Here is a 26944-nt window from a genome sequence, read left to right as displayed (position 1 = left end):
AAAACCACCTCCTTGTTTCTACACACACTGTCCATTTTATCAGCTCCACTTACCATATAGGAGCACTTTGTAGTTCTACAATTACTGACTGTAGTCCATCTGTTTCTCTGCATGCTTTGTTAGCCTCCTTTCATGCTGTTCTTCAATGGTCAGGACCCCCACAGGACCACTACAGAGCAGGTATTATTTAGGGGGTGGATCATTATCAGCACTGCAGTGACACTGACATGGTGGTGGTGTGTTAGTGTGTGTTGTGCTGGTATGAGTGGATCAGACACAGCATCACAGCTGGAGTTTTTAAACACCTCACTGTCACTGCTGGACTGAGAATAGTCCACCAACCAAAAATATATCCAGCCAACAGCACCCCATAGGCAGCATCCTGTGACCACTGATGAAGGTCTAGAAGATGACCGACTCAAACAGCAGCAACAGATGAGCGATCGTCTCTGACTTTACATCTACAAGGTGGACCAACTAGGTAGGCGTGTCTCATAGAGTGGACAGTGAGTGGACACGGTATTTAAAAACTCCAGCAGCACTGCTGTGTCTGATCCACTCATACCAGCACAACACACACTAACATACCACCACCATGTCAGTGTCACTGCAGTGCTGAGAATCATACACCACCCAAATAATACCTGCTCTGTGGGGGTCCTGTGGGGGTCCTGACCATTGAAGAACAGCATGAAAGCAGGTTAAAAGAAATCGGTGTATGTCTAAATAGAGTCAGAATAAGGGTGAGATATGAGAATTTGCATTTGTGTGGAGTAACCATCAAATCCACTCTGGAAGCTCCACATGTATCTGTGTTTAACTGGATTTTCTTCACTGTTTCACTTTTAAACTTGTGTTATAGCTCGAGGTGCTGAGAAATTATGAGAATCAGAATCAGCTTTTCTGAGAGTCTAAAACACTTATCGTTAAAAAAGCTTAACGTGGTTTAATGTAGTAAAAGAACGACACAGGAACACTAAACCTCTCTATGTACGCTACCGAAGAGACGAGACCTACACGACTCTTGGTTCAGGTGACATTAAATCAGGAAGTGTTTCATTATATAGAACTCCACCGCACTGCTGGATTGTAACCTCCGGTCTGTGTCTGGCTGATAGAGGAGCTTTGATTTCTACCTCTAGTGACTCATGACAGCAGGAAGATGAGGCTATTCTCCTGTGTTATCACTTTCCTTTCACCGACTTCTTATTAATGATCTTCTTCATTTCCGCTTTCAGAAAGTATAAAGACTCCCGAGCCCATCAGCAGAGAACGGTTAGTGAGTGAATGTAGAAGACAATAGGAGGTACTTATTACTGATGAGCTGGAATACTGGACCAGCCATTATATCACCAAGCAATTACCCTTGTTAAACCGTATGTACTGAGAGTTTATGTGAATAGGAAGCCATTCAGATTTAAATAGAAAACTTGAGGATGGCAGATTTTAAACGGACACGCACGAAATGTAAACTGGAGCTGATTATCCGAGACGTTTAAAGCTGTTCGCGTTTAATGAAACTCTAGCTAAGTATGCAGCTACATTCTTGGTACTTAGTCTGGATTGTACTGGTTACTAGGAAGGACTGCAAGCCATATTAGTAGGGCCCTACTAAATTCATTAAATAACATAATAAATTGAATGATGGAACAAATGGAAGCTACAAAACACAGCACAGCTACCTTAATAGTTGACTGTAAGTTTAGGAACGGTCTCAAAATTGAAAATTCTCGTCCGTGTTTTGACACCAGTCCACAGAATCGGTTGGAAGTTTTCCAAACTCAGTCACCCGAGTCGTGTTTTATCCGCTTCACTTCGACATCTTGGACATTTTTACTAACCGATTGCTAACTGAATTGCTGTAGGATTGCTAGGACCGTCTCACAGTGCAGAATAACCAGTAAACATGAGGCACTTGAACGCTACACGAATAAAAAATGTTTCATCGCTAAACACAAACCTTAAGTTATGAATTCCACAGCAAATGGCATAATGCACAGCGACTCATTTCACACATTATTAGTTATCACTTTTTATTAACTATATGAAGTGTTTATAATGAAATAGATTATTAAAAAAATATATAAAGATGTAACCAATCAGGCTAAGGGCAGTGGTAGCTCAGTGGGTACGGTAATGGACTAGTAATTAGAAGGTTGCCAGTTCAAGCTTCAGAGCCACCAAGTTGTCTTGTTTGACCCCTGAGCAAGACCCTTAACTCTCAATTGCTCAAATTGTATTCAGTCATAACTGTAAGTTGCTTTGGACAAAAGCGTCTGTTAAATGCCACCAAGTGTGTTAAACGACTGTCAGTGCGGCTTAAAAATAAAATTGAAATGTTATAGTTTTTTCTATCTCTTTTATCTGTTTCTTTATCCGAGACGTTTAAAGCTGTTGAAGTTTAATGGAACTAAGGCTAAGTAAGCAGCCACATTCTTAGTACTTAGTCTGGATTGTTCTGGTTACTAGGAGGGACTAAAAGCTGAAATTAAGCAAACTAGTACTGCTACTAAATTTAGCCTTAATAATTATAACTTATTAAATATCATTATGAAGATAATGTTTATAAATTATAGGGATGTAACCAGGTTAGTCAGGTTAAGGGCAGTGGTAGCTCAGTGGGTAAGGTAATGGACTAGTCATTAGAAGGTTGCTAGTTCAAGCTTGAGAGCCACCAAGTTGTCTTGTTTGGCCCCTAAGCAAGACCCTTAACTCTCAATTTTGAAAAAATTGTATTTAGTTATAATCGCTTTGGACCAAATCGTCCTGTGAATGTAAAGTGTGTTGTAGGGCTGTCAGTGTGGTCTAATTTTATATTTCTTTTGCAACAATAACATAATATGTTGTATTATGTTAATATGTTTTACTGTGTGTAGAAGGGATGTGACCTGAGACACTGAAGATGAAATAGATTTTGGACGTATTAAATAGAGATGCATTTACTGGCAAATAAGACAATGATGAAAACCATTAAATTAGGACGTGTTTAAGGCATTTTAAATAGAGATGCATTTTTAGTTATGGACTGAGTTCCAGTTCATCCCAAAGCAACATCCATACATATGCAGGAAACACACACAGACAAAAGAAGAACTTGCCAAATAAAAACTGTATCCCAGGTTCCCAGCACCCAAGTTTCTATTCAGCATTAATTCTATCAGATGCGCCACCATCCACGTCCAGATGTCCAGATGTTCATGTGAAACATCATTATTAATAACTTATAATCTTATAAGCTAAATGTCCAGCCAGAGAAGGATGTAAAAACCAAACCCTAACCATAAACAAGGGTCCTAATTATCTCCAACCATGCACACACACATACACACACAGCCATAAAATACATGATGCACACACAAGCCTACACAAAAGAAGGAAGATGTCGTTAGTTGAAGAGACGGGCCAAGTGTCAGTGATGTCCAGAGAGCGAGAACATGCTGGCGCTCGTTTACCGGCTCATTTGGTCATTTGCTGTAAATGTCATCTTAAATGAATGCAGGAAAACAAGGAGCAGAGACAAAAACACCCACCTCAAAGGAGGATATGCATGCCGGCATCAAGCTCTACAGGTCGTAATGAATCGGTCCTGGCAGGTCGATATACACCCACTACGGAGGTCGGGTGTTTTATGGTTCTGACTCGGAGTTGATGCATATGTGAAAGGAAGAGGATGCACAGTATACAGGATGAGGGTGGAAATGTGTTTGTAACTGCCATGGTGTAGCCATACGACTAACTAAAAAATACAAAGCATGTTTTTTTTCCTTTAATGTTTGACCAGGAATCAAAATGAACATCAAAGATGTTCATTTTGATTCCTGGTCAAACATTAAAGGAAAAAAAACATGCTTTGTATTTTTAAGTTAGTTGTAGCCTAGCGGTTCAGTCCACTATAGACTATTAAAGGGTTAAGACACATGACATTGTGCATACTGTCACCATATATGCATGCAGTCATTGTGTATTTGCATTAGCAATGTCAAGGTAAGAGGCTTCTGCAATCATGTCTCACCTCCTGTGTTGATTTATTACAGGCTTGTATGCGCCGTCTTAAAATATTGATGCCTTTCACCTTTACTTCCCATTTGTGGAGTGAGTGTTATGTTTTAGTCCTCTCTGAAGGTTGTTCAGAATGCATTTAGCATGTAAAAAGCCTCCCTGGATGCCAAAGTGACGGCGATACAGTTGTGACAGTAGTCATCCGACTGTATCTGATCTCCTCTGATCACTGAGACCGTTTCTCTGCTTTATAATTTTCATATATAATATATCCGACTACCCGATTGCATTACACTTCCTCTCTACTGACGCTGATCTCCGCTCTGGTTGAGGAGAGCCCTCCGACACGTGTGCAGTACCCGACTGCATCTATTCACCTGCACAAGGCGAGTTCATATGCGGATCAGCTTCGTGTACGGAGCCACACCCTGATCACATTATCCCTCACCTCTGTGGAGGCGCCATCAATCAGCCAACAGAGGTCGTAATTACATCAGTTATAAGGTCCCGTCTGGCAATCGTTGTTCGTGTAGGTGCCCAGCCCAGCCGGATGGCAAAGCTGAGATTTGAACCGACGAGTTTGAAATGTCAGCTCTGGTGTGCTAGTGCTGGTGTGTTTTACCGTTGCACCACCTGAGCGCCCAAATAAATTTATTTTAACAGGCACGTAAACTAGGGTTGGGCGGTATGACGATATTACCGTATACCGCGGTATTCAAAAATGGTGACGGTATTCAAAGATGGTGACGGTATTTTTTAAATGTGAAGCGCCGAATTTCTGCTTCAGGTTTACCTTGAAAACCGAGACTTTAGGACATGCGCGCATCCACAGTGAGGGAGGGGTGGGAGGGGTAGGCGGTTGGAGCTCGCTGATTGGCTGTGGGGTGCTTACTGGTGATCAGAGCTCTGCTGGTGATAACACAGAGAGACGAGTGAAGAGCCACACTGACACTGGCTAGCGTTAGCTGTGAGCTAACAAGCAGAAACTGAAAAACGGCTCGTCTTTTAATTTTTCAAAATCAACATTTTTTATCAGTTCAACCGGAAATTAACACAAGCGCGTGCATGCGCGGTCATATACTTATTTACTAAATATATCTTCAGTGTAAATCGAGCACAAGTGTTGAGAAAAAGGAGCAAACAGTAATAATAACGTTACGCCCAATCCGCTGTTCTGACTCGTCTGCCATAGATTTTCCTGCCTATGTAAGAACCATTTTTTCCTAAATAAAAGCGCTATATTAAGAAAAAAGATCGTCTCACCTGTCGTGTAATGTGAATTATAAAATATATTGTCTGGCCCTTTAAGAAAGTGAAGCGCACTATAGGGCGTAGGGAGCGAGTGTGTAGGGAATGGATCGGATTTGTACCGTTTCTGTGCTCGTGTTTTGCACTGAGCTTGTGTGACATGTAAAGTAGCGTTCTCGTTAACCACTCAAATGTTTGGACTTTGAATTATTTTAACATTATTTTACATCACCGTCATTGCAACATGAACATTTACATTCATATTTTTTGTTACGGTATAGAACTTAATTCTGGATTACAGGCATAACTAATCGTACATGTTCATACACTTTTAAGAAATATCTGTAACTATAAACTAAGCAGTTAACTTTTGAAATATATTGAAGTGTGTAGCTGCTATTATTCTGTTTTGTGTGGGCAGTGAGAGATTACAATGCCAAAATGTTATGTGTTAATGTTTGTGTTAAAGTGTAATTGATACACATGCATTTATACTTATGCGTATTTATTATAGATCAGACAAGATAAGCAATGTTTGACGTTCAGATTGTCAAATCTTTTTATAATAAAACATTGAAATATTGTAATTACACTCAAGTGTGATCTTGTACCCATACGCCCCCTTGTGGAGGCTTTACGTTACATCTTGTAAACCACAGTGGAACCAGATTACCCAATATTACCTAACAGCTGCACACGAGCATAAACCAAAGTGACGTAAAGGATAACACCGTTGGACTCAGAAGCTATGGAAAGAAGTGGACTTTGTGATTAATTGGAACCCCTAAACTGCATGGTGTAAAGCTTCTCACCCAAAGGTTGGCCTTATGGCCCGGTGGGTGGCACTGTTGCCTCACAGCAAGAAGGTCCTGGGTTTGGGTCCGGGTCCTTTCTGTGTGGAGTTTGCATGTTCTCCCACAGTCCAAAGGCATGCAGTCAGGTTAACTGGAGATACAGAACTGTCCATGACTGTGTTTGATATTGAACTTGAACTGATGAATCTTGTGTAACCAGTAATTACCTGTCCTGTCATGAATGTAACCAAAGTGTAAAACATGACATTAAAATCCTAATAAATAAATATATAAACTTCTGATCCAAAAAGTTGGAGCGGTCAGTTAAGCTAATCTTTAAAATTATTAGTCGTGTGACCACACTCATTCATTCGTCAGCGCACGTGTGTGGCCACGTCTGCACACAGATGTTTGTGCGCGTCCCACGGGAAGAATTAGGATAGATGAGATCTGAACGTCAGATGATCGGCGAGGGAAGTTTGGTCTCATATCAGCGCCAGAATGAATCAAATTTATGCCCGATGGCGCGGTAGGAGCGCAGTGCTTAACGATGATGGAGCTTGGACACTTCATTTCTGTCAGTGTGGAATCGGCCTGCCGCACGCCTAATGATGGTAATATATGTTGCTATGCACTGCCTCACCCGTCCCTCTCTCCGTCTCACTTAAAGCCGCTCTCATTGTTTGGCATATTGCATTACGAACGCCCCGATTAGAGGAGGGAGAGCGGTGGAGGGGGTGAGAGACCATAGTTTATGTGTTCATTCATTTGCAGGACGAGTTAATGGAAAATGCCACAGCGATCTAAGCTCTAAATTCCTTTTCCCTTTTGTCCCAGGTGATTGCAGCTTCGAGAAGCCGCTTACGGCGTGCGGCTACAGCCAGGGACGAGACGACGACCTTGAGTGGGAACAGGCCAACACCAGAGAAAAGACTTTAGGAAACCAGTGGATGCCTCCTGGTAAGTTTTGACAGACATGAAAACATACACGCCCACGTACGAGCAAACCGCCACCCACCCACATTAGCCTGCAGCGCCGCAGCTAGGAACTTTAACATGCATTTAACATGACATTTCAACTTTTGTATTTACAACAGTTATTTGTGAAATTCTATTAAGGCCCTACCTAATTCACGGCCTCCCCACCTCAAATTGTAAGGTTTGTGTTCAGTGATTAAACATTTTTCATTCATGTAGTGTTCAAGTGCCTCTTGTTTACTGGTTCATTTGCAATATGAGGCGATCCTAGCAATCCTACGGCAATTCAGTTAGCTATTCTTACCCAACCTGGCTTCAGAATGATTAAACTAATTAATACACCCATCATAATTCAGTCATTTACACAGCTTATGTTGAAAATAGGACTACAAGGGGATTATATTAGATAAGAACACATTGCATTGCTTCTAGTTCATGTTTTAACATAAAATTAATCAAATGTAATAACAACTAATAATTTAACAATAAAGTATCTGCCACTGATTTATACCTTGATATTGATTGTCATATGTAATGATCTGGGTTCAATTCCCAGGTGGAGCGGTCCGAGTCCTTTCTGTGTGTAATCTGTGTGGGTTTCCTTTAGGAGCTCCGGTTTCCTCCCACAGTCCAAAGACGTGCAAGTGAGGTGAATTGGAGATACAAAATTGTCCATGATTGTGTTTGACATTTAAACTAATGAATCTGAATACTGTATCCAGTAAGTACCTGTCCTGTCATGAATGTAACCAAAGTGTGTAAAACATGACGTTAAAATCCTAATAAATTACATAAAAAACTTTAATGATATAAATTTTTTTTTGCTTTGTACTTTTTGTGCTTTTTCTGCCCATTTGCATATACATTATCACGGTACGTATCTCGCCACGTAAATGATGTGTGAACTTCGCCTTAAGGCTGATAAGCCAGTTTTATACAAGCTGAGTTTTGTCGCAGTTGCAGATGCAGTTGGCTTACTCACAAAGCTTCCCTACATCTACCTCTGTACGTCATAACGGTTATCATCACAAAAATGCCTTTAAATGATGCTGTAGGATTGATTATCAGGTTGGGTGTGTTTATAGAAATAAAGTACTGTGTAGTTCGTATCTGCTGGAAACTGTGCTTTTAGAGACGCCTACAAATGGCTCAATTAATACTTACTGCAATTCTTTCCATTCTTTCAAAGTGAGATTGCTGCTTCAGGTATTGGCAGGTTTTACATAAATATCACTTCCTCAGTCAGCCTATAGAACAAGAAACTAAAATTATAATGCATTTATATTCTATTCTAAACCACTTATCTGTTTTTCTCTTCGTCCTATACTCAATATGTCATTTTTCTTCATCTCCTCTTGTCTAATCTTTCTCTTTAATGTTCTGTTGATGGCTTGGTATTTGAGTTCAGATGACAGTCGCAGTTGGCAGCACCTACAGAATTAGACTAAGATGTTTTTATCATACACGCCTGAACAGTGATGGTGCTCTAAACCAACAGATATTGTATTCTTCTTATATCTGACTCATGAATATAGACTGTGGATAAAAATACCTCCATTAGTGTTTATTTGAAGGGACACGATGGCTCAGTGGGTAGCACTTTTGCCTCATCACAAGAACGTCCTGGGATCCTGGGTTTGATTTCCAGGTGGAGCAGTTTAGGTCCTTTCTGTGTTGAGTTTGTATGTTCTCCCCGTGTCTGAGTGGGTTTCCTCCCATTCACAGTCCAAAGACATTTAAGTGAGGTGAATTGGAGATACAAAATGGTTAAGGGTTAAGGTTAGGAGTTAGGGTTAGGAGTTATGGTTAGGGGTTAGGGTTAAGGGTTAGGATTAAGGGTTATGGTTAGGGATTAGGGTTAGGGTTAGGGTTATAATTAGGGATTAGGGTTAGGAGTTATGGTTAGGGGTTAGGGTTAAGGGTTAGGATTAAGGGTTAGGGATTAGGGTTAGGGATTAGGGTTAGGAGTTATGGTTAGGGGTTAGGGTTAAGGGTTAGGATTAAGGGTTATGGTTAGGGATTAGGGTTAGGGGTTATGGTTAGGGTTAAGGGTTAGGGTTAGTAAATTTTGCATTCTGTCAGAATTTCCTTTCTTTATTTGGTAAGTGAATGATATAACAGTGAAATGACAGTGAAACACAGTAAATGTGTATAAACTTTGTGAATAGCACCGTGCCCTGTACCCTGTGTTTTCTCTCATCTGCTTAATGTTAGTGAGTCATACCAGGATGGCCACAGATGGCACGATCCACAAGTGCACACAAGTATGCAAACTTAATTAGCAGAGTTCCACTAAGCATATCAACCCTATTATACCCTATAAATAATAAACAAGTCATGCACACACCGTTTCTTTACTATCTGTGATTTAGTCACTCTTCTGTTCTTGTGCTTTTGTTTAAATTATTGTTTACTCTTTAAGTTATGTCAGGAAAGTTTAAATTCATAATTACTGTACACATGTTCACAAGTCTTGTTTCCTGAATGACCCACTCAGATTATTATCATGAAGAATAAAGAAATGAATAATTCCTTTAGCATGTCTTGTGTGTGGATATAAAATAAAGATTCAGATAACCACATGCACACGGACAGACGTCCACAAACTCACACTCATAAACAGGTGCCCATGCACGAGCCCATCCACGTGATTAGTCACTTCTGCCTGCCTACAACCGTCTGGCCTCCTCGTGTCTGGTTTCCCGACCACAGCTTCACTCCAGCAGAAGGCTGTGAAACCACAGCGCGGAACTGTTTGCCCACCGCGGCCTTGTTTGGGAGCTTAAAGTTTAAAGTGCCCTGGAGGAGTGCTTATGTTCACAGATCAAAGCATTAGGTCGGCGGATCAATGTCCCAATGCGAAAGAGATACTCTCACTACAGAACACGCATCCAGAGCAGCTCCATCGATCGTATTCCGACGGACGGTCTGGCAGCACGCAAGCTCTGCTTATTAAAAGTTTTATGTTTTAAATGTGTATATATATATGTGTGTGTATATACACAAGGGTTCTTCAAAAAGTTTCCACACTTTTTTAACTCTTATTTATTAAGAATTTCAAAAATAAATGACATCACTTTTCTACACAGTCACCTTCCGATGCATTTTCCCAGCATCGTACAAACTAAATGGCATCAGCAAAAAAGTTTTTGGTTGAGCGCGCAGCCACTGATGCAGCCCTGCTTTCACATCATCATCACTTGAAAATCTTCTTCCCCTTAAAGCTTCTTTGAGCATCCAAAAAGCTGGAAATCAGATGACGCTAAATCCAGACTATAAGCGTCTCTCAGTCTTTCAGACACGACCGATTACTCCTCCCACCCTCACTATTTCCAACCAAAATATAAAAGTGTGGAAATATACAGGGGTTGGACAATGAAACTGAAACACCTGGTTTTAGACCACAATAATTTATTAGTATGGTGTAGGGCCTCCTTTTGCGGCCAATACAGCGTCAATTCGTCTTGGAAATGACATATACAAGTCCTGCACAGTGGTCAGAGGGATTTTAAGCCATTCTTCTTGCAGGATAGTGGCCAGGTCACTACGTGATGCTGGTGGAGGAAAACGTTTCCTGACTCGCTTCTCCAAAACACCCCAAAGTGGCTCAATAATATTTAGATCTGGTGACTGTGCAGGCCATGGGAGATGTTCAACTTCACTTTCATGTTCATCAAACCAATCTTTCACCAGTCTGCTGTGTGTATTGGTGCATTGTCATCCTGATACACGGCACCGCCTTCAGGATACAATGTTTGAACCATTGGATGCACATGGTCCTCCAGAATGGTTCGGTAGTCCTTGGCAGTGACGCGCCCATCTAGCACAAGTATTGGGCCAAGGGAATACCATGATATGGCAGCCCAAACCATCACTGATCCACCCCCATGCTTCACTCTGGGCATGCAACAGTCTGGGTGGTACGCTTCTTTGGGGCTTCTCCACACCGTAACTCTCCCGGATGTGGGGAAAACAGTAAAGGTGGACTCATCAGAGAACAATACATGTTTCACATTGTCCACAGCCCAAGATTTGCGCTCCTTGCACCATTGAAACCGACGTTTGGCATTGGCACGAGTGACCAAAGGTTTGGCTATAGCAGCCCGGCCGTGTATATTGACCCTGTGGAGCTCCCGACTGACAGTTCTGGTGGAAACAGGAGAGTCGAGGTGCACATTTAATTCTGCCGTGATTTGGGCAGCCGTGGTTTTATGTTTTTTGGATACAATCCGGGTTAGCACCCGAACATCCCTTTCAGACAGCTTCCTCTTGCGTCCACAGTTAATCCTGTTGGATGTGGTTTGTCCTTCTTGGTGGTATGCTGACATTACCCTGGATACCGTGGCTCTTGATACATCACAAAGACTTGCTGTCTTGGTCACAGATGCGCCAGCAAGACGTGCACCAACAATTTGTCCTCTTTTGAACTCTGGTATGTCACCCATAATGTTGTGTGCATTGCAATATTTTGAGCAAAACTGTGCTCTTACCCTGCTAATTGAACCTTCACACTCTCCTCTTACTGGTGCAATGTGCAATTAATGAAGATTGGCCACCAGACTGGTCCAATTTAGCCATGAAACCTCCCACACTAAAATGACAGGTGTTTCAGTTTCATTGTCCAAACCCTGTATATATGTATTTATTTATTACTAAATGTTGATGAGCACACGAGTCAAGTTTTATCAGTTGTTGGCCTGCCTCATAAAATTTGAAAGGGCGACAGGTTGCCTGTTGGGCAGCACTGCCGCCTCACAGCAAAAAGGTCCTGGGTTCTAATACCTAGTGGAGTGGGTCGGGTCCTTTCTGTGTGAAGTTAACATGTTCTCCCCAGTTTGCGTGGGTTTCCTTCCACAGTCCAAAGACATTTACATTTCTGGCATTTAGCAGACACCTTTATCCAAAGTGACTTGCATTACAGGTCCATTATTGCTCCAAGGCCCAGCAGCAGATACCTGGCTGTGGTTAGGCTCAAACCAGCAACCTTCTGATTACTAGCCCAGTCCCTCAACCACTAGGCTACAGCTTGCCCATACAAGACGTTCAAGTGAGGTGAATTGGAGATACAAAATTGCCCCTGACGGTGTTTGACATTGAACTTGTAACTACGTCCCATCATGAAGGTAATCAGTGTAAAACGGCATTAAAATTCTAATAAACAAACATAAAACTGGAGCAGGGTGTTCTGACCGAATGCACCAGCAGACTAATTGACTAAAAGCAGCAGAACAAGCTGTTTAGTTTTTAGCTGCCAAAATTACCACAAATGTCAGTGATTAATAGGAACAACAAATGATTCAGACGGCACTGAGTGAAAGCTTTGAAATGTTTAAAAGATCTGTTATTTCGTTTAAAAATCTTGCTCAAATTTGACCTTAATAAAAAGCACATTCTGTCATAAACTGTAATTGCAGCAGAGCTTTTTCCTGTTAGTGCTTCTTACTTCTCTCTGAACGAGTAGTCTTCACCAGCCTTCCACAACTTAGTTTTTTTACTCTCAGTCTCCCCCACACAGCCTGTCTCCGTCTCTTTTCTTTTTCATTTTTACACTTACTCAGGCTAGTAGCAGCAGTGCTGAGGGCCTGTGCTCCCCAGAGTAGTCTTGTGGGAAATAATAGGCAGCGCATGAGGAAAACGGAGGTCTTCTAGCCAGGATTAATTAGCTTTTTTCACCCACGCTCTATTATGCTAAATACTATATCAATCTTAGCTAAGGCTGAATGGCTTATTGTCTGGCTTGCAAATGACTGTGCATAAATATGTGTGAGAGCAGGAAGAAATTCCATTTTTAGCGGATGTGATGCATCTCATTAGGGAACATGTTGAGGTGGGATGGTGGAGAGGTGTCAGGGGGCATTTAATACAGAGGGTGAGGAGAGTGAAGGACAGGTACAGTAAAAGTGTTCAGCTGCCTGAACGTTCAGACTGTTTATCTTAGATTACACGTTTTAAATAGAGCATTTTTATCCAGTTGATCTGTGCCATGAACATTCTATTAAATCTAATAAACACACACACACTCATATATACAGTGTATATATACCTATTAAGACCCTACAGTTATGTATTTTACATATTATTGTTATTATCTGTCTGTCTGTCTATGTGTCTGCCCGTCTATCTGTCTGTCTAGCTGTCTGTCTATTGGTCTATTTGTCTGTTTGTTTGTCTGTCTGTTTGTTTGTTTGTCTATCTTTCTGTCTGTCTGCCTGTCTGTCTGTCTGCTTGCCTGTTTGTCTGTCTGTCTGTCTATCTGTCTGTCCAGTTGTCTAACTGTCTGTCTGTCTGTTTGCATGTCTGTCTGTCTGTCCCTATCTATCTGTATATGTGTCTGTTTGTTTGTCTGTCTGTCTATCTTTCTGTGTCTGTTTGTCTATCTGTCTGTCTGTCTATATATCTGTCTATCTGTCTGTCTATCTATCTATCCGTCTGTCCGTTTGTCTAACTGTCTGTCTGTGTGTCTATCTGTTTGTATGTCTGTCTATCTATCTAATTATCTGTCTGTCTGTCTATCTGTCTGTCTGCCTGCTTGTCTGTCTGTCTGTATATCTGTCTGTCTGGTCTGTCTGTCTATCTATCTATCATCTATCTGTTTGTTTGTTTGTCTGTCTGTCTGTCTGTCTATCTTTTAAGATCAATAGTCCATCTTCTCCTGAAGTCTAAATACAGTCAAATAAATCAAAATAGGAAATTAAATCACATAGAAACACGTCTGAAGAAGATTTCAGTGGCCTTAAGCATATATTTTATTATATTTAATTATTTGAGAAGTAAAAACTGTTAGATCAGTGTACATGTAATACAGACCTGGATATTTTTAACCTCTGACATTTTAATGTTTTTATATTGCAGTAATCATGTGCATCTCTTCTCTCTATGGAATTCTTCTTATTCACTTGTATCATTTCCAAACCAAATGCTACCACATTTTCATCATGTCTGCCAGCCAGAAATTTTATGATCTTTTGATCAAAACAGCCAAACTAATTTTTTTTCTAATGAAAACCTGATCTGAAATGAAACGTTTTCATCTTCTCAGGCTCATTAACTGAATTAAGCACTCTGCATAATGCTTTACTTTACCCCCCTCTGTGCATCCAAAAGTCGCCGTCATTGTTGTTCCAAACAGGAACCCAAGCTCGCGAGGGAGGCGGACTGAAGGACGTCAGACGTTTCAATCACATCAGCGTGACATAAGATCAGCTGCAAGGGGAACGCACAGCCATGATGTGAAAATAAGCTAATTGGATTCTGTCCATTCTCTCTTTGTGAGGGACGTGCGCTCACTCCTCCTGTACCTCGGCAAAGTCAAAGGGGTAAAGACTGACCCCTTTATATGATTAAGGGGCGAGTAGTATACCCGTAGCAACAGTGATTTCTCGGGATATGGATGCATGACAGCTTTGATGTGTTCTTTCTATTTCTGTTTGTCATTGTGATTTTATTTTAAGTAATTTAATATGTTTTTTTAATGCATGTCCCAAGGTGGGCGCTCGGGTGGCGCCCTGATGGCACTGCTGCTGAGATCCAGGTTTGGGAGAGGTGTTGCACTTTTATGTACGGATGCTACACTAAGCTAATGTTAATATAGTGTTTTTTATATTCTCTGGTCTGATTATAGTTTTAAACTTTCGGAAACACAAAAACTTTCCTCATCTATATGTGTGAAAGTAAAAGAAATTAAAAAAAATCATTTTCAGCAGGGATTCAGAGATGTCTTTTAGATTATAAAAACGTTCTAACCTCTGCGAAGGCTCTGCACAAAACTTAATCAGTGTTGTTTTTCCTCCTCTCACCTCGTTTCCATTAGAAAGGGTGGAGAGTGGAAGGAGAAAGTCCTGGGGAGGCCCGGGGGAAAATTGAGTTGTGGCCGCTGCTCCTCACATCGCCCGCCTAACCTCGCCGTGAGAGCATTTTTGATTGGTGGCAGAATGTGAGAATAGCCTTGTCTTCATTGACATTTCCCGAGTGCCCGGCAGGCTTTTCCTCAGCGCTGACCTCTCTCTGCTTTATTAATAAACGAGACCCGGAGGTTTTTTTGGTCTAAAGAGTGGTGCTTCAGCCTGAGTTCCACCACATAATGATTTTTCCACAGGGTTCAGGACCTAAACGCCGGTGAAATAATGAGTGTCAGTCATTACTGCAAATTATATCCCTCATTCCATCCATCACTGAGGCCATAATGAATCAAAATAGCACACACACAAACCTGTGAAGTTTAATGATTGCTGCTGGACAGTCAGGCGTTGTCGTAAACTAAATTAGATGTTACCACTGAGGATGAAAATACATAATCTATTCAGTTATATAACAATAAAACAGGAAAACAGCTTCTTATAGAGTTGATTTTGATCAATTCTTTCTGCTTAGTGTTTTTTTCCCACCATATGCAGCGTTTTTTATTCCAGACAGTGCCAAGCCAAGTTCTGCACATATTACAACAGTTCGGCAGTAAGAGGGTGCAGGTGCTAGACTGGCTGGTGCATAGTCCCTGACTTAGCTCCATAACTTGGTATGATTTATAACAATAAGGGTAAATATAAGATTGAAATGTCAGAAAGTAGTTGTTTAAGTTCCCAAACAGTTTCAGAACATTGATAGATAATATAACAATGGTAAACATGTTTCTGCCCCATCTTTCTTTGAAGCCATCAAATTTATAATAAGAATGGATGGATGGATGAATGGATGGACGGACGGATGGACGGATGGACGGATAGATGGATGGATGGATGGATGGACGGATGTGAAAAAACATTAAATTCATGAAGTTGAAACATTACATTTCTTGTCAATTAAATCCAGATAAACAATGATTTACAAATGATTGCTGTAGGTTTTTTTTATCCCCCAATTCCCCATCCTGCTGCCTCAACTTATTTTAAACTGGGGCTGTATATTCAACAATATTTGTTCCTATTCATACATTATTATTATCAGCCAAAATCGTGTTTATTTGAACCTGAGCCTGTCTGATCTGCACACAGACCCCTCAACTGCCTGCAGGTCTAAATCAAAGAAATGGGGAACAGCGCTCGGACATGACAGCATTACTGCGGATTGCGATGTTTTCTGCCTTTCAGGGCTGATTTATGCCATCATCAGTTCCACATTTGATTATAGTCTCACAGCAAACACACCTGTCTCATCTCTCATTCAAATTACTGCCTGAAATATGTTTTCCCTCTTAAAAACAGCTCACTTGTTTGTCACAGTGACTGAACGGGAAAATAAACATGTATTTGCTGAAAGCAAAGCGTATCAGACTTGTCAGTCCATTTAGTTCGCCATGAAATGTTTTAATATGGGAGTTACTGGATATGAATCTTTCTAGCACAGTTCTGCTTTATATTATTAAGTTTTTATACACTGATGAGCCAGAACATTAGGAACACTGGATAAAAACATGCATAGCAATGGCTGTTTCATAACTATCATGAATGTCACATCATGCAGCATATATTAAATGTTAGAATGTCTTTATTTGTCATATATACAGATACACATGTACAGTACAACGGAGTTCTTTCTTTGCATATCCCAGCTTGTTTGGAAGTTGGGGGTTAGAGTGCAGGGTCAGGCATCGTGCGGCGCCCATGGAGCAGACAGGTTTAAGGGCCTTGCTCAAGAACCCGACATTGGCTGCATGGCAGAGCCGGGATTCGAACTCTCAACCTTTTAGTTGATAGCAAAGTTCAAAGCCCTACCGACTAGGCTACCACTGTCCCAAAGAGGGCTCATTTGGACTTTGCACTTAAAGTGAAAAACCATACCCCTAGACCAATGAGCTTCTGTTAAGCTGACTGTAGGTACTCAGAGTGCACATAATGACTGTCGCAGATATGGGCACATAAAAACCTAAGTGAGAGCCAGGATGATCCACCTCACAACATACAGAACTTACAGGACCTGATGATCATTTCCAGGTACCAGATTCCACAGGACTCTCGAGTCTAGAATCAGTGGCTCGGCAGGTCATAGATGTTTTCACAGCATATTAGCTGGGTGGTCCTAATGTTTTGGCTCACTGGTATATTTATCCTAATAAGAAAAAACATCTATTCTATTATTACCTTTACATTTACGATCTTGCCACCTGGTCGTACGCATGAGATTCCTCCGTACATTATTTGGCATGATCACGATTGTGAAGTTGGCATGATTCTGAAAGAGTTTTAATTAGCCCTGGCATTACTCGATGATCCCACCCAGCAGTCCAGTCAGCTCTTAATAAAGCCTCAGATGCTTCATTTCCTGCAAAAGAAGAATTCCAGCATCACCCCCGCAGCACACCGAGCGAGCCAGTCTGCAGCAGGGGCCGCTGTTTAAATTAGTGTCATAACGGAGGGCCGCAGGTAATGGTCACACCTTGTCAGAGCTGCCGAGGCCCTGTCAGCCACACGGTCTGAGGCATTGAAATGAGTTTTATACAAGCAGAATATACACGACGATGTATGGTTACTTAATAAACCTTGCATAGAGCCGTGTTCAGTAGTCTAGACAAAGCCTTTGTTCACTGTAGCAAGTAGCTCCTGCATTAGCTCCTGTCAGTCTTCTACACCATCGGACACAGAAGTGCTAAACTGTAACAATTTTGTAGCTGGAGCGCTACACACAGAGGTAAATATGTTGCACTTGTACTGTCCCAACAAGGGAGTTTAGGGCTCAAATAATATTAAATGTAACTGCTGTTGTTCCAGTGTAATTTGTAATTGCAGTTATTTTCTGGGAGAGGCGGTGTATTTTCTAAAAGAAGTGTAGTGTGATAATATTTTATAGTGTAGTGTAGTGTGATAAACTTTTTTGCCCAATTTCAGTGCACCTAACATACACAGCTAGGGGTCTTAATACGTTTGCTGATTAGAGATTACAGTTTTTGGTTTTATGTAGTTTTTGAAATCCTTTAGAAACGTGTTTTGACTTTATTATGTATGATGAAATGTAGATTGTTATACGGTATGTGTTCAAAATTAGCTTCAATGCAAAGTATACCAAAGTCAAGGGTCTGAATACTTTCTGAAGATTAATCAAGTGAGGCAGAGATGGTTGTCCATCTAAAGGGTTCATTCATCTCTGCACTCAAGCACAGTTTGTGGTGCTAAAGCAACGGGATCGGAATACTTTTGTGAATAAGATATTTCAATTTTTGATTTTTAATTATTTTTATTTAATTAATGATTTTTTTAATTAACGTATTAAGTCATCATGGTTAATTACGTGTAGATTAATAGTCACACTCAATCAAAAATGAGATCCACAACACAAAGTGTACAAAAGCTCAGGGGGTCTGGATACTTATTTTATATGATTGGGATCACTCACTTTCTTAACCGCTTATCCAATCAGGGTCGTGGAGGGGGGGGTGCTGGAGCCTATCCCAGCTTTTCAATGGGCGCCATGCACACAGTAACACCCTGGAGGGGTCGCGAAATGCAACTCAGCTTTTCCAATTAACCTGACTGCATGTGTTTGAACTGTGGAAGGAAACCAGAACTCCTGGAGGAAATCCACACAGACACGGGGAGAACATGCAAAATCACACACAGAAAGAACTGGTACAGCTCCACCTAGGAATCGAACCCAGGACCCTCCTTCTGTGAGGCGACAGTGCTACCCGCTGAGCCACCATGCCGCCCATCTGAATACTCTCTGACTCCCAGCTATACATGTGCTGGGTTTATGTGGGTTTGTTAACATGCATGTGAGGTTTTGGTGTTTCTCATTTTACAAACCGAACTATAAAATACTGAGATACTGAAACCTCAGGCTTACAGGCTTCATCACACACACACAGTCAGAACTGAAATGATTTTCAGAGCAATGTGGAGTCAGGGTGATACTGATATAGCACTGTGGTGATGACTGGAGAGGATCACAGATCGCTTATGAGTCAAACACCAGCTGAAGGAACAAATGGAGATGTAGTGTGTGCACGTTTGTGCACAACGTCTCTGAACGTTATAAACAGTAAAGCAGATGACACCTGTGCAAGTGTTATTCATACAGCAGCTTGATTAATTGTGTGCAAGTGAGTAATTAGGACATTAAACGGTAATCAAGAACGTTGCCAGTGCAAAGCTCAAAGGGAATTGTGCAAGAATCCTTATCGGAGGGACACAAACACACACCCACCTACACACCAACACGAGGAAAGTAAATTCCTTCTTTAATTTCATCTGAAAGCACAACTCTTTTCCTCCGCTCACTCACTTTCTCCTCTTACTGACTGTTCTGGTGCTGTGTAAACATGAACGATGAGGTGATAGTAGTGTGGGTTTAGGATCAGATACAGACTTAAAGCATGTGTGTGAACTAACTTTAATTAATGATTGTGGTAATATGTAAATACAGTTACAAGAAACTTTTGGAATTACATGGATTTTCACATTATTAGCTTATAAAAGGGTTTAATATCAGTCAGAATAATGACATTCTGCCTTAATAATCACTTCTAGTACAAAAAAAATACCTGAATCCTTACTTGTCATAACTAAAAACACGTTCTTTAGCAGCAGTAACGTTTACAATAGCTGTTTGTCATTGTACAACAGCGATAAGGATCGTCCATTTTGGATTTTCTTGCATTAGCTGTCCTCTTAAGATCTGGATTTTTACCTGCCACATAGGTGTAACACATTAGAAGAGTCACATACATCTCTCGACCAGCCAGCAAAGGCCACAGTTGCAGCAGCAATGTGGAGCCCATTTGACTCCCCTCCCTCAGACACAACCAATTGTATGCATATGTGTGAAGGTACCATTGATGCAGATGCACATATTTGAATTGTGCTTCAACAGTGTGGCTCCGTATCACTGAGTGTGTGTGCTTAGGGTCGCTGGGGTGGTGCTGGAGCCTATCCCAGCTTTTCAATGGGCGCAAGGCACACAGTAACACCCTGGACGGGGCACCAGTCCATCACAGGGCAGACACACATACACACACACCCATTCACCTATAGGGCAATTCAGTGTCTCTAGTCAACCTGACTGCATGTTTCTGGACTGTGGAAGGAAACCAGAGCTCCTGGAGGAAACCCCCTTGTGGGAGAACATGCAACCTCCGCACAGAAAGGTCACCGTGTAAGAGAAAACAACTTTAGAACTTTAAAACAGTCCCTTGGCAGAACAGGAGTCTCTACTGCAAGAATAATTATACAAAAGCATAGTTTTCTAGCACCGGTAATGACTTCTGAGGTGTTATTGTTTTGTTTTTCTTGCAATTTTATCTGTATAACATTAAAAATAGTTACTTCTGAGCTTTTAGACATTTAGATTTGTTTATTAGGGTTTAATTGAATTGTAAGTGGGTTAAGCAGCATGTGCTTGTTTATTAGAATAACTTTAAGAGTAATTGCTGCAGGTTGTTAAACTTTTTCTCACTACTGTAGATTAAACCAGCATGCTCGCTCCTAACAGGATTAAAGATGTGACATTTTCTCTTGATCTGTGTCTCTTTCTGAAGTGGCTGTTGCAGTGTAGGTTAGGTTAGCATACTGAGCTAACGTGGGACCGTATCTCTTCTTCTCTGCTCCGTTTTGTTACATGTCAGAACGATTAGCGTGTCCAGCTGTGAAGTGAAACGGTACAACTTTGCTCCTTATCACGGCGGTTCTGAGAGAGCGTACAGAGAAAGGCTAAACAGGATTGCAGTGGGTGTGAGGGCTGATGGGCTGCGTTCTGCCCTTTTCACTGAACGTATTGTCAATATAATCCACCCCGCCCGCGCAATATTGGCTAACGATGAAAGAATCGTATTAACCTTTACGCCATCTGATAATTATTGAGGAACTGATGTCAGATTGTGCTGGCCTTGTGCAACTGATACGGATGATTGGGTGGGTGGGTGGGTGGGTGTTTTATAGAATCACTTCAGGTTAGCTTATTTAGAGCTGCATTATTATAAAAATGTAGTAAGCCAGGCTGCTACTACACTACAGGGTCCTCAGCAAAATAGTTTTACTAAACTGAACCTAAAAAACCTATTTCTGGAAAAGATGGGACTTTTAAAAATGCTATAAAAACTAGAATCTGAAAACTGACAAATGTTTTCACTGACTGACTAAATTTTATTTTATAAGTAATAACAAATGTATAAATTGATGACTGCAACACAATCAAAAAAGTGGAGTTTAGAGGCATGTTTAGATCTATGTTCCATCGCCTCAGTCCAGGTAAAACAGAAGATGCTGTTACTGCTGCAGAGGGAGTTTTTGCATTTCACGCCATGATGCATCACAACAGCTACAGATCAATAAACTGCACATCTGCCCTGTTAAAACATCTTTCCCTGATTCTGAAACAGCGTAAACGTTTCCAAATCCCATAATAGGATAAAAGTCATTGCCAATGCCGTGATAGCGCCACATTCTGTTGAAATAGCTCTACTAATGAACTATTTTATTTATTGTTCATATTGTTTAGGACCAAATGCTGAATTTAGAGTAATACAACTATTCATTCATTCATTCATTTTTTTATTCGCTCATCCAATTAGGGTGCTGGAGCCTATCCTAGCTTTTCAATGGGCACAAGGCACACAGTAACACCCGCAGGGCAGACACACATACACACCCATTCACTTATAGGGCAATTCAGTGTCTCCAATTAACCTGACTGCATGTTTTTTGGACTGTGGGAGGAAACCGGAGCTCACACAGACATGGGGAGAACATGCAAACTCGCCTGGGGATCGAACCCAGGACCTTCTTGCTGTGAGGCGACAGTGCTACCCACCGAGCCACTGTGTTGCCCAGTAATACGATTATCTGACCATAAATGCATTTGTTAGTTGTTGTTATAGAGAAGCCGTTTGATAACATAGTTGGATGGTTATTGATGCATTTGTCGAATATTTAAAACCCAACTTTATACACTTGAAATTACTTTGCCAATCCATTCCATCCTTCCCGAACCAAACTTTCAACCCAGTGCAAGTGTCCATCTGGCTTATGCTGCCATCCTGCCAAGTGTCCTCTTTTTTTGAAAACCAAAATATGGTCACCCTAATAAAAGCTAAGCTAAAGTGCATTTTTGGTGTGATTGATAGCTCTACAATAGGTCCATATCTTTAATAAAGTCGCATTAATAAAGCATACAAGAGGTAAAACACGTTTAGGGAAAGGTTCAGATTAATAGAGATTACTAAACCACAGTAGTTGCCATTGAGTTTTCTCTTCATGAAACCATTGAACATAACATAACCTCTTACATAAACATAACATAAACTCTTTTTATTCATTGTATGTAAATAAAACAAAGGTTAGCAGTTTGATGAATTAAATGTATGAGGGATCTTCAAAAAGTTTCCTTACGTTTATATTTTGGTTGGAAGCGGTGAGGGTGGGAGGAGGAGTAATTGTAGTAAAACTGAAAGACAATTATAGTTCGGATTTAGCGGCGCTGCCATACGGTGCGTCTCGTAGAGGAGAGCCCCCTGTGCGGTCCGGGCGAGCTTCTGGCCTTTTGTTCTCGCTGTAACCCTAAAAAACCACTTACGTTCTCCGGGTCACTTTGAAAATCTTGACCCCTAACAGTAATCTTTTTTTTTACTTCGAGCTAGGAGGACGGGGACAGTGCCATACATGGCTGGATTACTGACCGGGCCAGTGGGGCCAGCGCCCAGGGGCCTTTGAGGTCAGAGGGCCCCGGGGGGGGGCCCTTGCCCAAAACATTTTGCGATGCCTATCAACATTTATGATACAATATATTTTTATTTCCGAGGGCCCTCCATTTTAAGGATCCTCTGACTATTAGGGACTTTGACCCCAGGGCCTTTTGGGGGCCCTAGCCATGCTTTTGGGCCCTAGCCAAAATACTTCTCTGTTATAGTTGACTCCACTCCAGACCTTGCTCATGTGGACCAACTTACTTTTATTTTCAGGTTTGTTAATAATGACGGACATGTAGTTGAGCGTTTTCTAGCTTTTGAGCCTATTGAAAACCATAGTGGGGACAGTTTGGCAGAGTGTGTCGTTGCTATGGTGGAGAATCTGGGCCTAGACTTATTCAACTGTAGGGGCCAGTCATATGATAATGCAAGTAACATGTCGGGAAAGTACAATGGAGTCCAAGCTCATCTTAAACAAAGAAACCCTTTGATTTGTTATGTCCCCTGTGCAGCACATTCACTAAATTTAGTTGGTGTCAATGCTGTTGACAGTAGCCCAGAAGCTGGACGTTTTTTTGACTTTGTACAGGCAATGTACACATTTTGTGCATCATCTACACACAGGTGGGGAAAGGTTTTCCGTGATACTGATATCAAACTCACACTGAAATCACTGTCAGGTACTCGATGGAGCGCAGGAGCTGAGTCAACTAAGGCTCTTTGGAAATATTATGCACAACTGAGAGAGGCATTGAATGATATGTCTAAAGATATGGAGGAGAAATGTGTAACTCGAAGTGAAGCCTCTGCACTCTGACAAATTGGACACGTTGGAGATGGCCTTCATGGCCCAGACTATCCTTAATCCGTCCTTGTTTAGCGCCATCTGATTTCCAACTTTTTGGCCTCTCAAAGAAGCTTTAAGGGGAAGAAGATTTGAAATGTGATGTGATGATGATGTGAAAGCAGCGATACATCAGTGGCTACACGCTTAACCAAGACCATTTTATGCTGATGGTATTAAAAAGTTGGTACTACGCTTGAAAAGTACATCGGAAGGAGTTTTAAAAAATGCTGAAACTTTTTGAAGAACTTTCGTATTATTTAGACATGTTCAGTAAATGAAACTCTGCACTTGTTCCTGGTTAACTCCAGTGAATGAATCAGCTTTTACAAATGAAGAACACACTCAGCAGTAATGAGAAAGCTTCATTAACATTATGTGTGCACTGTGAGTGAGTACACGCCAGTAGAAGTGTTTTTATTTTAATTTAGCTTTTTCTCAGTGTAATGTACAGCTCCATTTGTGCTGGTGGAGAGCTATTGTGGGTTCTGATCCGGCTGCAGTTAATTGTCCTAATGAGATCAGATATATATTAATTAACTCTGGTAATTAAGATGAATTAGGCAGTTGCCTTACTGAAGTGTCTCTGCTTTAATCAGTTCCTCTTGGAAAAGGCTTTTACCATGTTGATTAAGAAATTAATTATGCCATATGTCTCAAAAACATTAAAGTACCCAACAAACACAAGGGTTAGAAGTATTACAAAGTTCACTCGTTGGTAGGTTTGCAGCTCTAATAATCTGAACCATTCTACAAATGTACTTTACCTCTTGGATGCTTTATTAATGCATAATAAATGCCTTGCAAAGCAAGGACAGTCGTAGCCTAGTGGGTAGAGCTTTGGACTCTGTCGGGCCCTTGAGCGAGGCCCTCAACCCTGTCATACGACGGCTGACCCTGCGCTCTGACCCCAGCTCCCAAACATGCTGGGATATGCAGAAAAATAATAACTAACTTTTTTGTCTTTCAGGTTCGGCCTTCGTCATGGTGAACACATCAGGCCGATTTGCAGGCCAGCGAGCCCAGCTGCTGAGTCCTCAGCTCAAAGAGAACGACACACACTGCGTCACCTTCCAGTATCTCATATCAGGAAGAGAGGGCAACAGTCCCGGCTATCTCAACATCTACATTAAGGAAAACAACAGTCCCACAGGTCTGCCGATCTGGAACACCTCAGGTCCCGTCAGCCGAAACTGGAATCAGGTGGAGCTCGCCATCAGCACCTACTGGCCCAACTTCTACCAGGTGGGGACAGAGTAGGAGTCAGAATGACTGACATTAATAACACACCACTGTGATCACTTTAAAAACAGAAAAGAAATAGGGTTAACTCCCCCAAAATGCTCGGTTGACAGACAGACAGACAGACAGACAGACAGACAGACAGACAGACAGACAGACAGAAAGAGACAGAGAGAGATAGATAGATAGATAGATAGATAGATAGATAGATAGATAGATAGATAGATAGATAGATAGATAGATAGATAGGTGGGCGGATGGTTAGACGGATAGATAGACAGGCGGACAGACAGACAGAGAGATAGATAGATAGTTAGATAGATAGATAGATAGATAGATAGATAGACGGACGGACGGACGGACGGACGGACGGAAAGACAGACAGACAGATAGACAGGTGGGCGGACAGACAGATAGATAGACAGACACATAAGAGATATTGCAGAAATTCAGGTTATAACAAAAGGTTCACAGACCTTCATTACATTGCTTCATGTAAACTGTAACTATTGTATATTCCAGTCAGTAAGTTGTTAGATTAGATTGTTAGATACTCTAATCTAGTAATAAAAAACCACATCTTTGTTATTCCACTTTCTCAGCAGCTACTAAAATTGGATGCAGCCTTTTGTATTTATGTATAATGTAAAATACTTTTATAATCAAATCACACCTCAGAAAATCCCATCTGCGTTCATCCTTTCATGTTCTCACCTGCCTCTATCCTCCGCCCTACCCTTCTTCACTTCTCCACTCTCTTACCCACTATTCTCAAAATAATAAAAAAAACACCTCCACTCCGACCATATTAGAAAAGAATTACATTCTCTCCCTGCGCACTGTTTCATTTTCATGTGTCAGGGCTACGCCGGGGTCCGCCGAGGAGAGGCTGATTTCACACATGCCTGCTTATTAGGCGTCCTCTCTCAGGGGGGCGCGAGGAGTCCGGTGTTAATTGGCAGTGTGAGACCCTCTCACCTCACAAAGAGAAAAGGCTGCTATGCCAAATTAGCCCATTAGAACTGGCAACGCCGGGGCAGACAGACGGGTCCTGATGAGATGTGGCTCGTACGTAGGCCTCATTAGGACAGACTTGTTAGCTAGCTGGTAACAATATACATACACCGCATGGACAAAAGTATTCTGACAGCCCTTTTAATTATTGAATTCATGTCTTTTAGATACAGTCATTGTTAAAATGTGTGATAATTCCATCTTTGCAGCAATAGTTTAGGGAAGGCCCTTAAAGCAAGCTCTGTAAAGACATGAAGAAATTCTTGGTTTTAAGAAACTCTAGTGGCCTGGACAGAGCCCTGACCACCTTTATAGCCTTGCAGTGTGCACAAATTCATGTATATATATAATTTAGATCATATACTGTTTAGATGCCATCGTAAAGCAGAATTTACTCTGTAAAATCCTCCAACTCGTGGCTTATTATTAAATTATTCATCCTAAAGCTTTAATTATTTAGTAACTACAGTGAAAATAATAGGAATGTACTGAAATGGCTTTGATAATGCTAAACCAATATTGGTGTGTCTGCTGTGTGCTTTCTGATCTCGCCGGGTTGCCACGTGTGCACCTAATGCAATTTTAATCCTGTTAATACTTCTGAAATATTAAAACAATATTTTCAAGCTAGTCATAGGTCTAGTGGGTGATATAAAACACAGCCCTGAAGCTATACCCCACTGGCTTCTCCTGACAGCTTAACTACTTTAATATAAAAAATACAAATAAAAATATAGAACAAAACGACAGTCTGTTTCAGCAACACGCTAACAAGGGTATTCGTGAGATGAAGATCTACCTCCATCACAACGTAGAGACAATCTTGTGTACTGAGCTTTCATTTCCAGCTCAGGGAAAAGTGGCATTTAATGTCCAGGGATGGTGAGCAGCAGTTACAGGCATTTGTGGTATTTACCCACCACAATCTCTAAATGACAGGCACTCGCACGTGTTTGTTCATGCATTTGTTCCACTGTGCATTTGTCACCTTTGTGTGTTTTTTCTGCTGGTAAAAGGGCGATGATGGGATTCCAATATGTCTGACATCATCAGGTTTATTGTTAGAGAGATTAAGATTAAGACATTTCTTGGATATGAATAGCCCGCACACATGTTGCTGGGGGTTATTATTAATATCTGGCCATTTCTGGACTTTAGGATGTCACATTTATACGAGGGATCTTTAAAAAGTTTCTACACTATTAAATGTTTGTTGCA

At 41.2% G+C, this 26944-nt stretch overlaps 1 protein-coding gene across 5 annotated transcripts in view; it reads left to right on the top strand.

The window, feature by feature from the left end:
* Window positions 1–26944, top strand: part of LOC134302352 (receptor-type tyrosine-protein phosphatase mu-like) — a 207439-nt gene that overhangs the window by 54814 nt on the left and 125681 nt on the right. For all 5 annotated transcript variants that reach the window (XR_010007520.1, XM_062987428.1, XM_062987427.1 and 2 more), the window contains exons 2-3: window positions 6879–7001; window positions 24441–24715. Coding sequence is in view for 4 of the 5 variants with exons in the window: in XM_062987428.1 (XP_062843498.1) it covers window positions 6879–7001; window positions 24441–24715 (398 nt within the window). In the remaining variant the exon portion in view is untranslated. The remainder of the gene's footprint in view (window positions 1–6878; window positions 7002–24440; window positions 24716–26944) is intronic.

This window comes from Trichomycterus rosablanca, chromosome 25 (genome assembly GCF_030014385.1).
Source record: "Trichomycterus rosablanca isolate fTriRos1 chromosome 25, fTriRos1.hap1, whole genome shotgun sequence".
Taxonomy (NCBI): domain Eukaryota; kingdom Metazoa; phylum Chordata; class Actinopteri; order Siluriformes; family Trichomycteridae; genus Trichomycterus; species Trichomycterus rosablanca.
This window is presented reverse-complemented; position numbering and strand designations above follow the sequence as displayed.